This window comes from Heliangelus exortis, chromosome 2 (assembly GCF_036169615.1).
Source record: "Heliangelus exortis chromosome 2, bHelExo1.hap1, whole genome shotgun sequence".
Classification (NCBI taxonomy): domain Eukaryota; kingdom Metazoa; phylum Chordata; class Aves; order Apodiformes; family Trochilidae; genus Heliangelus; species Heliangelus exortis.
The window spans coordinates 20,792,310-20,805,793 of NC_092423.1; the positions used below are offsets into that span (position 1 = coordinate 20,792,310).

The 13,484-nt window shown below is 39.1% G+C and overlaps 1 protein-coding gene across 1 annotated transcript in view; it reads right to left on the reverse strand.

Annotated features, from left to right (window-relative positions):
- LOC139792169 (macrophage mannose receptor 1-like) overlaps positions 1–13,003 on the reverse strand; it is a 31,913-nt gene extending 18,910 nt beyond the window's left edge. The window contains exons 1-14 of the mRNA XM_071735119.1: positions 12,826–13,003; positions 10,987–11,385; positions 9,712–9,885; positions 8,642–8,806; positions 8,241–8,357; positions 7,269–7,412; positions 5,785–5,967; positions 5,448–5,602; positions 3,865–3,978; positions 3,053–3,168; positions 2,131–2,279; positions 1,508–1,707; positions 1,011–1,132; positions 225–312 (exon numbers count right to left, since the gene is read on the reverse strand). Of these exons, the coding sequence (XP_071591220.1) occupies positions 225–312; positions 1,011–1,132; positions 1,508–1,707; positions 2,131–2,279; positions 3,053–3,168; positions 3,865–3,978; positions 5,448–5,602; positions 5,785–5,967; positions 7,269–7,412; positions 8,241–8,357; positions 8,642–8,806; positions 9,712–9,885; positions 10,987–11,385; positions 12,826–12,886 (2,187 nt within the window). The 5' untranslated portion in view covers positions 12,887–13,003. The remainder of the gene's footprint in view (positions 1–224; positions 313–1,010; positions 1,133–1,507; positions 1,708–2,130; positions 2,280–3,052; positions 3,169–3,864; positions 3,979–5,447; positions 5,603–5,784; positions 5,968–7,268; positions 7,413–8,240; positions 8,358–8,641; positions 8,807–9,711; positions 9,886–10,986; positions 11,386–12,825) is intronic.
- Positions 13,004–13,484: the final 481 nt, after the last annotated feature.

Here is a 13,484-nt window from a genome sequence, read left to right on the forward strand (position 1 = left end):
TAGATCAAGAAAGATATTGTATCACCTTTGTGTTATTTAATTACTCTAATTGTCATAACTTTATCTAAATCTAAGAACTATCAGAAGATAAAGACTAACTCCTAGAGTGGAATCAGGTACTAAAGACTTAGGATCACTTCCAGATTGTATAGGAGGAACTATGTCTGCCAAGATATACATGGAAAAAGTAGATAAAAAGCTGTGACAATAATTTATTTACTCACTGGTGAGCCATCACTCCATACAAATCCTTTGTCGGAGTCCAAAGCACTCAAACCCATCCAGAGAGATTTGTGATGATAGTCTTTATCTCTGAATGATTGCAAATATAGATAATCATAACCGGTGAGAAATAGAGATGGAAAAGATATATCATTGCATCATTCTCAGTGTTTCAATGCTTGAAGTATCATTTTAGCCAGTCATATAAAATAATTATTCAATTGTCATGTGGGAAAGAATACCCTGCATGTGGCAGGAAGCAATGAAATACAGATCTTCATTCACAGATGTCATGAGTCCTCAGATACTGAGTTAAATGAAAATAGTTTGACCAAGTAGCTTAGTCATCAAAATTAAGACCTGTGTTTACTCATAGGCTTGATCTAAATATTTATATAAGCAAATCAATAGGCTCAACTTTCCTTAGTATCCCAATTTTAACCCTTAACTAAGGAAAGAAAGCAGCAAAACCTATTCCTTTAAACAAGAGTATTTCAGCTATGGATCATCTGCAAATGAACTAAAACCATCAGGTTTATCCCTTTGAGCTGAACTCAGTTGAAACCAATTTTGGTGATCATTCTTGCTCTTTTGTGTATGTTTAGAATCCTTCCACACATAGAATCACCTTCCCAGGGAACTGCCAAGAAACCCATTCCCTCCTCACCACTTTGCAAGGATATACACCATTTTTTCTTTGATCCATCACCAAAATTTCTTTGTCTTTCAGAAAGGTAATTTTTAATTTTTTTTCCTATATTACAACAATGGACTGTGCAGACACTTACAAGCCAGCTATTAAGTTTTGTTCTTCTTCACTGTGGACACATGCCAAATCTCCTCCAATAGCTCTGCAAAAGTCTCTTGCACCAAACCACGTTTGCATTTTTTCCCTTCCTTCTTGAAAAATCTATGAAAATGCAGAGAATTTTTCAATAATTTAGCAACAGAATTCTGGGCTTCTATTTTTCTCCTGGCCTCCTTGTCTCTAATTTTATCACTTCATATTTAATCATGAAACAATAAACCTTTGGCCATTATTAAATTTGATTGTGGCAGCTTTGTTTTTCCTATCATCTCAGAGTCCCTGTGACTCCAAACTTCATTTCAACCTGTATGCAGCACCTCCCATCACTTCCCAGCCACATGATCTGGGGGATGGCTGGAGATGTTTTACCACAGACAACCTCTCAGGTACACTGAGTAAAATCTGCCTACCCTGCATACACAAACCATTCTCTCATTTGAAATTACAAGTGTTTGCATTCAGAAGTTAAACACCTACTTTGAAGCAGAAGCTGCTCTGAGAAGTTGACTGCCATCCCTCTGGGCACGATGGGAGAGGAGTCGTCATTGGAGGAGGTGGGGGGGTCACCCCCTCCACCAGCTGCTTGCAGAGAAACATGTTTTTTTCTTCACAGTTCAAAATATCCCATAATCCAGCTGAAGTTCCTGTTATCATGGCCACACAGCCTGACTGCCTTCCTTCATGAAACATAAAATTTTTAAACCTTGTTGATAAATAGCTGCATTTTCTCAAAGCAAATGTTACTTACTTAAGAGCAACCTGTGCCCACTCTGTTTGGATGCCAGTACCTTACAGGAGCTCACATGCATTTCAGTTAAATCATAAAAGGAAATCCAGTATACTACAAAACTTTACCAAAACCACCAAAAAACAATGAGCAAAAGATTCCAATAGACACGTGCTGTCCCAGGTGGTCTAGTGGAAGAAATTACCACCATCCCTGATTTAATCAGTTTAGCACTAACAGAAAGGTGCACTGTCATTTCTGCCACTTAATGCCAAAAGAGTTTTTGAACTACTTGTTAGCTCTCAAGCCCTCACTTCTTGAGGGGGTAAGGGAGGGGGTAGAGCAGAAAGTCAGTGTCCCCCATGGCACATACCTGGCATTCCTGCATTCCAGTGAGTGAAGGTGACCACATCCCCACTGGCCCACTTGAAGGTCCCTTGCTCCTCCGTGTCTGAGAGACCAATCCAGAAATACTTTGCTGGGTTGAATCCAATTACAGAGGTCAAAAAAGCCTGTTCGTATCTGTGAAGAATAAGCACCAAGCTGATCTATCAGGCTTTATCTAATTTATTAATTTCTTCAAACAAGTAATTCTGGCAGAGTTAAGGTGACGTGTTAATATGTGGGAAAAGATAAGTGTGGATTGAAGCGAGGATAATTATCTTACTTTTATAGTTCTAATTGTTATGCAAATTACTTTTATGTTATATTTTGTTAATGTAAATCATGTTTAAAACCAAGTGACTATTTGTTTTACTGTGCAATGAATAACACAATCTAAAAACCTCTTGCATTAATGCATATTTTTATTAATTCTGCATAAGAAAGAGCTACAGTGTTTCACTGAGATAAGGTCTAGATTTTTTAATCTAATTACTCTGGGGGAAAAATCTAGTTTTATTCTAAACAGAGTAAGTTTCCTGATCTGTTTGTTGGAAAAAAAAAAAAAAAAAAAAAAAAAAAAAAAGTTTAAAAAATCCAGAAGAAATAGTTTCATGCTTTAAAACATTCTGGTAATTTTGAGTTACTGGGGGGTTGACCTAATTCTTTTATTTTTTTATTCCTGCAGCCAACAACAGTATCACTGTGTAATGTACAATGACCTAAATGTTTGTATTGATAACACATAAGTCCCTGATGTATTTTGTAATACTTCTTCAGTGTAGCATAAATTTTCCAGCAAAGGAGTGGTGTCACATTAGACACTATTAATAGCTGCAAAGTAAGAAGAGACTTTCCTTTGGCCCTTCCATCCTGGTTGTATGTGTGAAAGGTCAAGAATTGTGTTTCCATACCTGTCCCTCACAGTAGTCAGGTAACCTTTGTTTTCTTCACAGATTCGTTTTGCTTCTGAAAATGTTGCTGGTAGCTGTGCCACGGAGTAGCAGTAAAAGCCGTGTTTCACCCAGCCCTGTCAGAGTCAACAGCAGAGGTGCCCGCAGGGGCTGTCAGGTTGTGCCACACAGCACTCTTCCAAAAGCCACCTTAATACCACACCCCAAGTCAAAATGAACCTCAGAAAAGCCAGGAGAAGAAGTGAAGAGGCTAAACCATCACAACTTTTGCAACCAGAACTCCCCTTGCCCATTCCTAAAGGACACACTGGGTTCTCTCGCTGAGCAGAGAGCTGTGGTTATGGCTTGGAGCCCCTGTGCAGCTCCTTGTGCAGAGCCTGCTCTGCTTTCCCTTTGTGCCAGTGGAGCTGTTGTGGGAGGCTATAATCTGCAAAAGTCAGCTCAAATTCCCCTGCCTTGGCTGGCAGGTTGACTGAAATGTGAAGGCTGTGTGCAAGCCAAGACCAGTGAGTTACAGCCTGAAAATAGACTGAGATGCCCTGCAGTGAATGGCTTTTATGGGTGCAGTGACAGTTCTGCAACAGGAGAGATCTGAGTGAAGTGCACATGTAAGAGAGGGAAAGTACATAGAGCTACATTTTAGTTAAATAAAATTTAACATCCCCCATTAGTCTGAGAAGTATTCCTACACATGAATTAACAGTTTCCTAGGGCTCCACCACGAACTGTCAAAATAATTGACTTCTGTGATTCTCACCATCATGGGAATAAAAGTAAAATGCAATGACCTTTTACTTCTGTTCTACACTTACTTTCTGGCAGCCTGGGTAAGTAACTGCAGCTTCCTCTGATTCTTCTGAAGAAGGTTTCCTTTTACAGATGTAACCAAGTTTTGTGTCACAAGTACTGTCAGCCCAGGATCCATCCTGAACATGGTAAGAAGAAACAACAAAGAGAAGTGAAATCTAAAGAAATGTTCACCATCCTTAGAGAGAATCCTTTCTTCATATGGCTGAAGCTTTTCAGCTCTCTTCCTTGTCCTAATGCTTTCTCCAAAACCCCGTAACAGGGAACACAATAAAGAGTGAGGACCACATTTCTGCAGAGGTGTGAGAGTGGGGGTTGCCCGTAAAGGTTCAGTGGCTGATGAGTGCAGGAAGAAAACATGCTGTTCCACCCTATGCTCACCACCATAGTATTTATTATATTTATATAACCAGATGACAATCACAAGGAAATGTTAAATATAAAGTATGAAAAATGTATTGTTTAAGTCTTTTTCTCCATAGTATTATGATACGTCATTTTAGGCTGAGTATAAAACAAGAAATTTTTTTACCTCATTTTTTATGCCTCCAGTAAGATGACTCTCTAAAGTAGCTCTAATAAACCAGTGTTTTAGGTGTTTTAGGGGAAACATAAGAAAGTTCTCCATGAATCATACTACACAGCTATGGTCAGCCATGTTGAATGTGAATGATGAGTTACTCCAACCAACCTCAGCCAGGAGACTGACTGTAACACTTGCAGAGCAGACCAGGTCTCAGTGCAGTACATGGCTGCTGGTGCTCCACCATGCACATTCCTGATCTGGTTTTCGGTGTCCCTCTAAACTAAGATATTCTGAATAATATTCAAGTTCCTAAAAAATTCCAAGTTCCTAAAAACCATTAAAAGCCCTGTCTTATTTTTTTCTTTTTTCCTTTTCTTTTCTTTTCTTTTCTTTTCTTTTCTTTTCTTTTCTTTTCTTTTCTTTCTTTTCTTTTCTTTTCTTTTCTTTTCTTTTCTTTTCTTTTCTTTTCTTTCTTTCTTTTCTTTCTTTTTTCTTCCTTTTCTTTTCTTTTCTTTTTTCTTTCCTTTCTTTTCTTTTCTTCTTTCCTTTCCTTTCCTTTCCTTTTCCTTTTCCTTTCTTTCCTTTCCTTTCTTCCTTTCCTTTCCTTTCCTTTCCTTTCCTTTCCTTTCCTTTCCTTCCTTCCTTTCCTTTCCTTTCCTTTTTCCTTTCCTTTCCTTTCTTTCCTTTCCTTTCCTTTCCTTTCCTTTCCTTCCTTTCCTTTCCTTCCTTCCCTTCCCTTCCTTCCTTCCTTTCCCTTTCCTTTCCTTTCCTTCTTTCCTTTCCTTTCCTTTCCTTTCCTTTCCTTCCTTTCCTTTCCTTTCTTTCTTCCTTTCCTTTCCTTTCCTTTCCTTTCCTTTCCTTTCCTTTTTTCCTTTCCTTTCCTTTTCCTTTCCTTTCCTTTTCCTTTCCTTTCCTTTCCTTTCCTTCCTTTTCCTTTCCATTCTTTTCTTTCTCTTTTCCTTTCCATTCTTTTCTTTCTCTTTGTATTTTTTAATAAAGATGGTTTTCTTTGGGGGGCACAAAAGACATAATAAACCATGAAAGCAGAAGAGAGACTTTTACCTCTCCTTTCATGACAATGCAGTCTGCCTTATTCTGTGTGTGGGCTGGCTCTCCGTGATGCCACTTGGTAAAAGTCACGGGTGTCCCATCACTCCATTCAAAATACATTTGAACCCTGAAGTCATTTAGACCAATCCACAGTTCATCATCTGGCTCTGGGAACACAAAGGTGACTGTAGGTGTGAGTGTGTCTTAAAACAAAACGATCACATCTCACACCTCTTTTGACTGAAGAACAGCTTTTTAAAAAACATTTAAGATAACAGTTACAATGAATAAATTGCTAACAGAAGCAATGTAATTCCTGATAAAAACAGTGACCTGCAGGAGTACTCACTGTAGCCAAGCTGAGACACTGCAAAACTGTATTCCTCAATATTATGGATACTCGCCAGCTCTCCATCTTCTTTTCTACAGGAAGACTGGGCTGCTTTCCATATTTTGGGTGTTCTGTAAATTCTATAGCAATGACCTGAATAGGCCACCCATCCCCTGGAGCACTTAAAAGGCTTTAAGTCACCTAAAAAAATTATTTTAAAAAATTAATGAACAGCCCCTGTCCAATGGTTTCCTTTTTTTCAAAAAGAAACTTACCTGTACTGATATGAATTTGAAATATTGGAGCACAGACTGGCAGAGAAGCAAAACTTTCAGGATCACAAGGAATATAAGCCAGATTTTTCTAACCCACTTGTTCTGGGGATACCAAAAAACTCTTTTACAGAATTAAAATGAATAATAAATAATTTGTCATGCAAAGTTGCTGAACACAACTGTGTATTAAACCCCCCTCATTGAGGCTCTGGGTACAACCATGTTTTACAGCCTCTTTTTCTACACAGGGACTATTTCTTGGTGAGCCCTGGAGATTCTGTATACTTTTCCTCTGGAAACACCAGGTCCTCAGGGGCCATCTGGAGCTCCTGCACAGTCCAAATCATGTATCAGAAAGACCAGACAAATCTATGTTATACCAGGCATGTCAGAAATCCCAGTCGCAGAGAAATGCCACACACATTGTTCAGCAGCTATTTCTTGGTGTGAATTTAGGGTGGACACACACCTTCCACTGCTTTGAAGGATCACATGGTCCACATATTTAAAGTTAACTGGAGAAGGCAGGATGTGCACCCAACACTGGAGTGTGATCAACCACGTTGCTCAGTGCTCCATGGATGTGGTTTTGACCTACCCAGTTTGATGAGCCCTGTGCAGCATCCAGGCATGGTCTGGAAGTTAGCATGTGTCAGAAGCCATTCCAGGTCTGGATGCAGCCAGAATGTAGAGGATGCCAGCTATAATGTGCCATTCATCCCCTGAGCCAGAGAATAATCTTACTATATACTAGTATATGTGAATCTGAGTTACTGTAGAGCTTGTAGTATGCTGAGAATTCCCAAGTAACTGCATTTTCTTCACATGCATAAGACCTAGTTTGCCACAGGTGGAAACCTCAGCTGGGAAAAGTTGTCAGTCTCTTACTTTGACCCTTTCAGAATGGAGCAAATAGAGCTGGGAGAACATGAACTCTGGCTCACATCTTTTTTGCAGAACACTACTGTATTTTTCAGAGCACAGGATATTCATCAGTATCTTGTGGTCTGGGTAATACATAATCCTACCTTCTTTAGTACCCTGATATCTTTTCAAAATGACATATAACATCTACACCTTATCTTTAAAATGAGCCAGAAAATTGAAGTCTTCTCTGTGTTGACTCACAACCCTTTCGTTTTGAGAACATACTGTAATTTTATATATGGCCTCCTTCTGGTATTTCTCACTCACTTCAAAAATATCCTTATTTTTTGACCAGCTTACCTGAGGCAATAGTAGAGGAATCTGCAGAGGAGTTTCTCTTTTGACAGATGTATCCCAGTTTCCGATCACACACCTGGTTTTCCCATTTACCATTCCTTCCTTGGAAGGTCCCACATATTTTTCCAGATTCCATAGAGGGACTTCCTGTAGGAAAGAGGCATAATATACAGACAATACCTCTGTAAACACTGAAAATTTTCGTCTCACCAGAGGAAGGAATGTATGAGCCTTTTGCAGCTGCCAGTTCCTGAGAGGACATGAGGGATCACCACTGGAATGGCCAAGAGGGCCAACTGCTGCATTCAGAAAAAAATTATACAAAGAAAGCTATAATATAAACTCCATATGGGGTGGTAGTATTCAAAAAAAACTCAGCATCCTTCATTGCTAAACGCAGGACATGCAATGCATATGTAATGCCATGGGCGTGCTTGCTCTTTTGATTTCCCAGTAGTCACAACAGCTATTATGAAAATACATTACATGGCAACATGCAAGATGGTGACTTAGATACTAATAACAGAGTAGAAACTTACTAAGAGAACGTGCATCAGCTAATGTCATATGCAGTAAGTGAGAAAAGCAATTGAAAATATTTTTATGCAATGTTTCTCTTCAGTTTTTGGTGGGTTTTTTTTTTCTCTTTTTTTTTACATTCTCTTTATATAGGTTATTTGGTTTTAATAATATGGATGATGAGAAAATTGTGTATGGAAAAGAATATCAAATGAGCCATAGATACTTATTCTTAACTGTTTTATTAGATAAGCTATATGATTTTTCTGGGAAGTTCAGAATTAAGAGAGATCCATCTCCAGTGTGATCCCTATTGCTACAATATCCTTCCTTTCTCATAATTCCCTGCCATTTGTGGAAATTCTATAAAACCAAAGGAATTATGTAACAGTAGTTTAAGGAAGATTGAGAATATTGGCCCAGATGCTGATTACCATTTCAGAAAAGTGTGTTTACCTGGAGCCCAGTTTAGGTATCTGAAAGGACTGCCCCCGATCCACTGCCAACCACTGTCAAGGGCACTGAAAAGACCGGTCCAGAGCTTTGCATTGACACCCAGGTCACTAGTGAGTCCTAAATGGCCAAAATAAAAGACTAGTCAAGTTATTAAATTCCTCTAATTTTTTAGTTATTAAATAAACTTGAAATAAAATTTCAAAGAGTGGAAAAAATGTCATAGTAGTTTATTTTTAAATTAAGGTCACATTTTTCCACTATTCTAACACATTTTTTATAAGAATGTACTAAGACCTATTTACATGAGGTAAATATAAATATCCATGCTTAAGCTCTTGGAGCTGACCAACATTTTAACTGTATGCATTGGTTTCACTGTTGTGGGGTTTTTTTAACTTTACCTAATAAATACATTTCTTCGTGAAGGTCTGTCACTGTTAATAACTCTGCATTCTGTTGCTGGCAGCTTTTTCTTGCTTGGTGCCATGTCAAAAGTGACTCTGAGTTTATCTGATAGTGGGTTTTTGTCACAGGATTTGTTTTCCAAAGGTCATTGTGGATGGTGTCTATAAAACATGACAGCAATTTGACAAGGTACCCATACTTTATAAAGCAGAGAATAAAACCTTTATTGCAGACTAAAACTATGTAACTGTATGATATAACTTTATCCCACATACGCATAGTTTACCCCACATACATACTTTGTCCAATCCAAATTAGCAATACATTGATAACATAAAGAATAATTTCTCCTGCAAATCTGGTTTTTTTACATTCTCCCTCTCCTGCTTTTATTTATATAACACGGTTCAGTTCCCATTATCCCACTCACTATCCACACACATTTCCCTGTTCTCTGTACAGAAAACCTTGGTCTCCACATCCATTTCTTGCCTTTGAAGGTGCTTTGCTCTCTCCCAGACTTCCCAGCATGACAGAAACAAGGATTTCCAGATCTGAAACAGGGGTGAAGGGGTGGAGTATTTGTGCTGGGATTACTGAAAAGCTGCTTTGAGGGTTTTGTGGATGTAAGAACACCAAAAGCAGATGAATGACCCATGTCCTGCACCCTTCCATTCACTCCAGCCTTCCTGTTCTCTGCTCCACCCTGTGATCAACCACCATCATCTCACCTCCCTCATCCATTGTATTTCTTTCTGCCTTTTATTTGCCAGAACTTTCTTCTCACCTAGTCCTAGGTGGTTTCTCTTTCTTTTTCTATCAGTCCCAGTCACCTCCTTCACAATACACCCCATATCTTCCAGTACCGGGAGCACTCTTCATCTCAGCTGCAAAAACAGTGAGTGAAGGGCAGATATCTGATTTTATCATTGCAAAGCTCACCACCCATGGACTAGGCTAGCCAGAATCCAGCTCCTTGTCCAATGCTACTTTTGCATCCCAAGGAGATTTGAACGTGAGAGTGAATGAAACTTTTGCTTTCCTGAAATCTTTAAAAATAAATTACCTCTTAGGGGACAAATTCCAAAAAGTCGATCTTTATCAAAATCTGAAGAAGTTGCACACCAGAGAGAGCTTGCATCCTCACTCCGAGGGATGCACTCAGCATACCATTTACCATTGAGCTTAAAAGGGAACACACAAGGTGCACCAAAGGCATTTCCTCCCAGCGTGTAGATATCTACAGAGAGAAACATAAGATAATAGTAGCCAGCTCATCAAGTGTTCACCACAGTGTCTGCTCATAGGCAGCTCTCTGTGGACATAGTTCAGCTGTGCATGAGTTAAACACATCAGTACTTCATTGCTACAAAGTCTTTCCTGGCTTTTGTGTCAATTAGACACGACTATGGCAAGATACTTAGAATTAAGACTCTCCGACAACCCATATTTGGCCCTCCAACTAATTTCGGTCAATTTTTTTCTTTTCATTGCTACCTGGACTACTGTGGCAGAGGTACTTGTGACTCAGCTCCTCCCATTATGTACATATTTCCTTCCTCATATGCTGTTTAGAATCCCTTTTTTCCTGAAACAGAAGGGCATAGCAAAGATTTCATTCCTTGTTATTTAACTTTCCATCCTCCTTGTGGATGTCCACATCCCATCCTTGTGGGATGTCCACTGTATATAGCCCAAGACTGACAACAGTGCAGGAAAAGGAGATCTGTCTCTCCAGTAGTCAGGGTGGTAAATATTATTGACTCCTAAACCATTAAGTTTAGGCTTTACTCTTGCTTTTTCCTATGGTTTCTTCTTCCTGGGCCTGGTGAAATCTAGGCAAATACTATTTAAAGTGGATTATATCTATATTAACTAGAAACTAAATTCTTAGAGATACTATGTGGTCATACCAAGTAATAGCATGGAAATAGATAATTTTAAGGTCCCTCCCAGCCCCAGCCATTCTATGATTCTATGCATAGCAACAATACTTATTTAAATACCGCACAAACATCACTCCTATGAGTTGCTCAGACATATTTTGAAACATATATTTCTTCCCACTGCTACTGTACAAATAGAATTCCCGTTCTCTCCCATTATTACATCACAGGCTTTTGTAATTTTATTATTTCATTTGACAGAATTGGACTCTCCAAGTAATGTAGAAATGTACAGAGTCATATTTGCCTTGCGTTTCTACTGCCTAGTTTTAGTCAGCTCTGCCACTGATGTCACTGTAAGTAAAGGGTTGCTGCATGACAAGAAATCAGTAGAATGTTTTGTAATTAGGACCAGCCAAGTTGCCTATAAATACAATTTAATTTTCAGTACTCACCCTCATAGCGCCAGGAGCACACACTGTCTGCAGTTCTGTAGATTTTCCACCTGCTCCCTTTGCCCGATGATTTGGACAACCTGATTTTCTTCCCCTTTCCTTTGCCATAGTTGAAAAATAAATCTTTGCCATGGGTTGCAAGCATCTCATCTTGACATTCCCACCACTGGAGCTCATTCGTCCTGTTACAGGATTCCAACGTGATGGCAGCCTCCTCGTTCTTGGCGAGCACTCCCAGGCACAGCTTGAGTGCCACGCTCAGGAGCTGCGTGGCAGAGACCCACTGGAACTTTTGAAACTCATTGTGCTCATCACAGGAGGTAGTTACAACTGAGCTGGAGTTCTGAGCTTGGGCACAGAGCTTGCTGTCTTCATTATAGATTGAAAATATTCTGCTATCTACAAATTAAAATGAGAATGCAGACACCTGAGGAGAGACTGGCTATGAGGTAAGTCATTTGCTTGCTATTTGAAAGCCTGCTACAACAAAAATATTGAACACATAGAGTCCATAGAGGAAGAAATCAAGGGAGGTTAATCATCATGAAGAATAACCATCAAAATGTGCTTAAGGTGCAAGCAACACAGATGAAAATATAGCTCTTCAAGAGAAATTGCTCTGCTTCACATCCTTTCTTCAAGAACGCAGTTCTCAAAATGGCATTAAAAATGACCTTTATTAAATTCCATGAATTCTTCAAAGTTCCACCACCACAGAGCATATCAAACAGTAGTTAATTTTGCAGGTAACAGGACTTCTTGCTTTAAAGTAATTAAAAAATTGCTTTCATACTCAAAATTCAAGATTTTTTTTTTAATTTGACCCAGAGTGAGATTATTGTTTTCAGCTCATCAGGCAAGGGGTTCTTCACTTTTCGTTTATTATTTTGGAAATATTTGGCCACTGTGCAAAAAGTCATTTCTTCAGAGCTCAACTTGTGAGTTTCTCAGGAGGGAAGCCACAACTTGCAGCATCATCACTTCATTGTGAGCACAGCTAAGCTAACTAAGTGTCGTAAGTGCCATTAATAGCTACAATTTAAATAGAAATGTGAGACACTGAAAAACAGGGCTGTGTTTCTTAAGACCAGATGCAGACCTGAACAAGCCAGATGGCATTTCCAACGGCACAGTTCTCCTGCTGCAATGGTTCTTGAGAAGGTTAGCAGAGGATGATTAGAACTAGCATAGTCTCACTTAAAAATGTGTAAAGAAGAAATTCTCCTCTAGTCGATTAGCTCAGCCTTGGCTGGTCCCTGGTGCAATTTAAGTGATAGTAGTAGATCCCCCCACCCCAGTTCTCTATCTGGGAGCTCCCAATGGGAAAGAACTGTGGATACAACATAATTTATTTTCCTCTCAGCAGTAGAAATGTCTGAATTCTAACAGGCAGAAGCTTTCAAGGTCCTTCCTAAACCCATCAGCTTGGAAAGAGGATTCCACTATGCAACGATCAGCATGCAACAGTCTATATGAGCTAAGTAACTCAAAGCACACATCTAGCAGTGATTCTGTGCCTGCTGAGAGGACACTGCCCTGTACATCTGAGTTGTACTAACCTCCAATGGAGGAATTTTAGATCAGCTTCTGTCTGCATTCAGGCCAATTTTCAAAAATCAGCACTGTCTAGGTTATACCTGTTAGCATATTTCTTCCACTCACACGCCACCTTGAAAAATGCATCAAGGAAACAGAATGCCTATACCAATACCACCAAATTTAAGAGCTGAACAAAAGTGCTTCAAATAGCATGCTGGGACTGGACCTAAACTTCAAGAAAGATATCAAGAAAGTCTGAGAAAGAACTTGCAAATCCCCATGAAGGGGAAAAAGACTTACCAGACATTGGAAGAGATGTACTAAAGGAATAGAGAAAAACCAGGAGCAAGTAGACAGCCATGGCCAAATGTCCTTCTCCCTTTCACCTCAAACTGATGCTGAAGACCAAATCTGTGCCTTGAAGAAAAGCCTTCTGCACTGAACCAGATTAACAAATCCTTTTCAGTTTTTAAGACCCAACAGATACAAGGAAGTCCTTGGCAAATAAGGAACTGCATCATGTCACATGAGTAATTTTGAAATAATACATTAATGAATAAAGATAGCTCTCTAAGCTAGTTTTTCTACTTGATAAAATTTTTCTCTTCCGTGGAAATATGAGATCTCAGAGGTATTAGTGAGGATTTTTTGAAACAAGCTTTACAATTCAGATTCACTGTTTTTACAAAGAGGGTGAAATTAGTATCTCTACCAGAAATAAAGGGAAAAGGTAAAAAAGTAGAGAAGAAATGTCTGCACCAATACATTATGAAAAAAATTACAGTGCAATTCCATACTGTGAAATATATCCTGAGACACCATGCAGTTCAGTAACTATGTACTTGGAATCAGAAATATCTGAATTTCCCATTTCTGCAGTTCCCCAGAAAATAAAAAAGCTGTAGAAAGCAGGATCTGTGTTCTTCAGGAGGCACCTGCCTCTTCTTTTCCTCACTCCT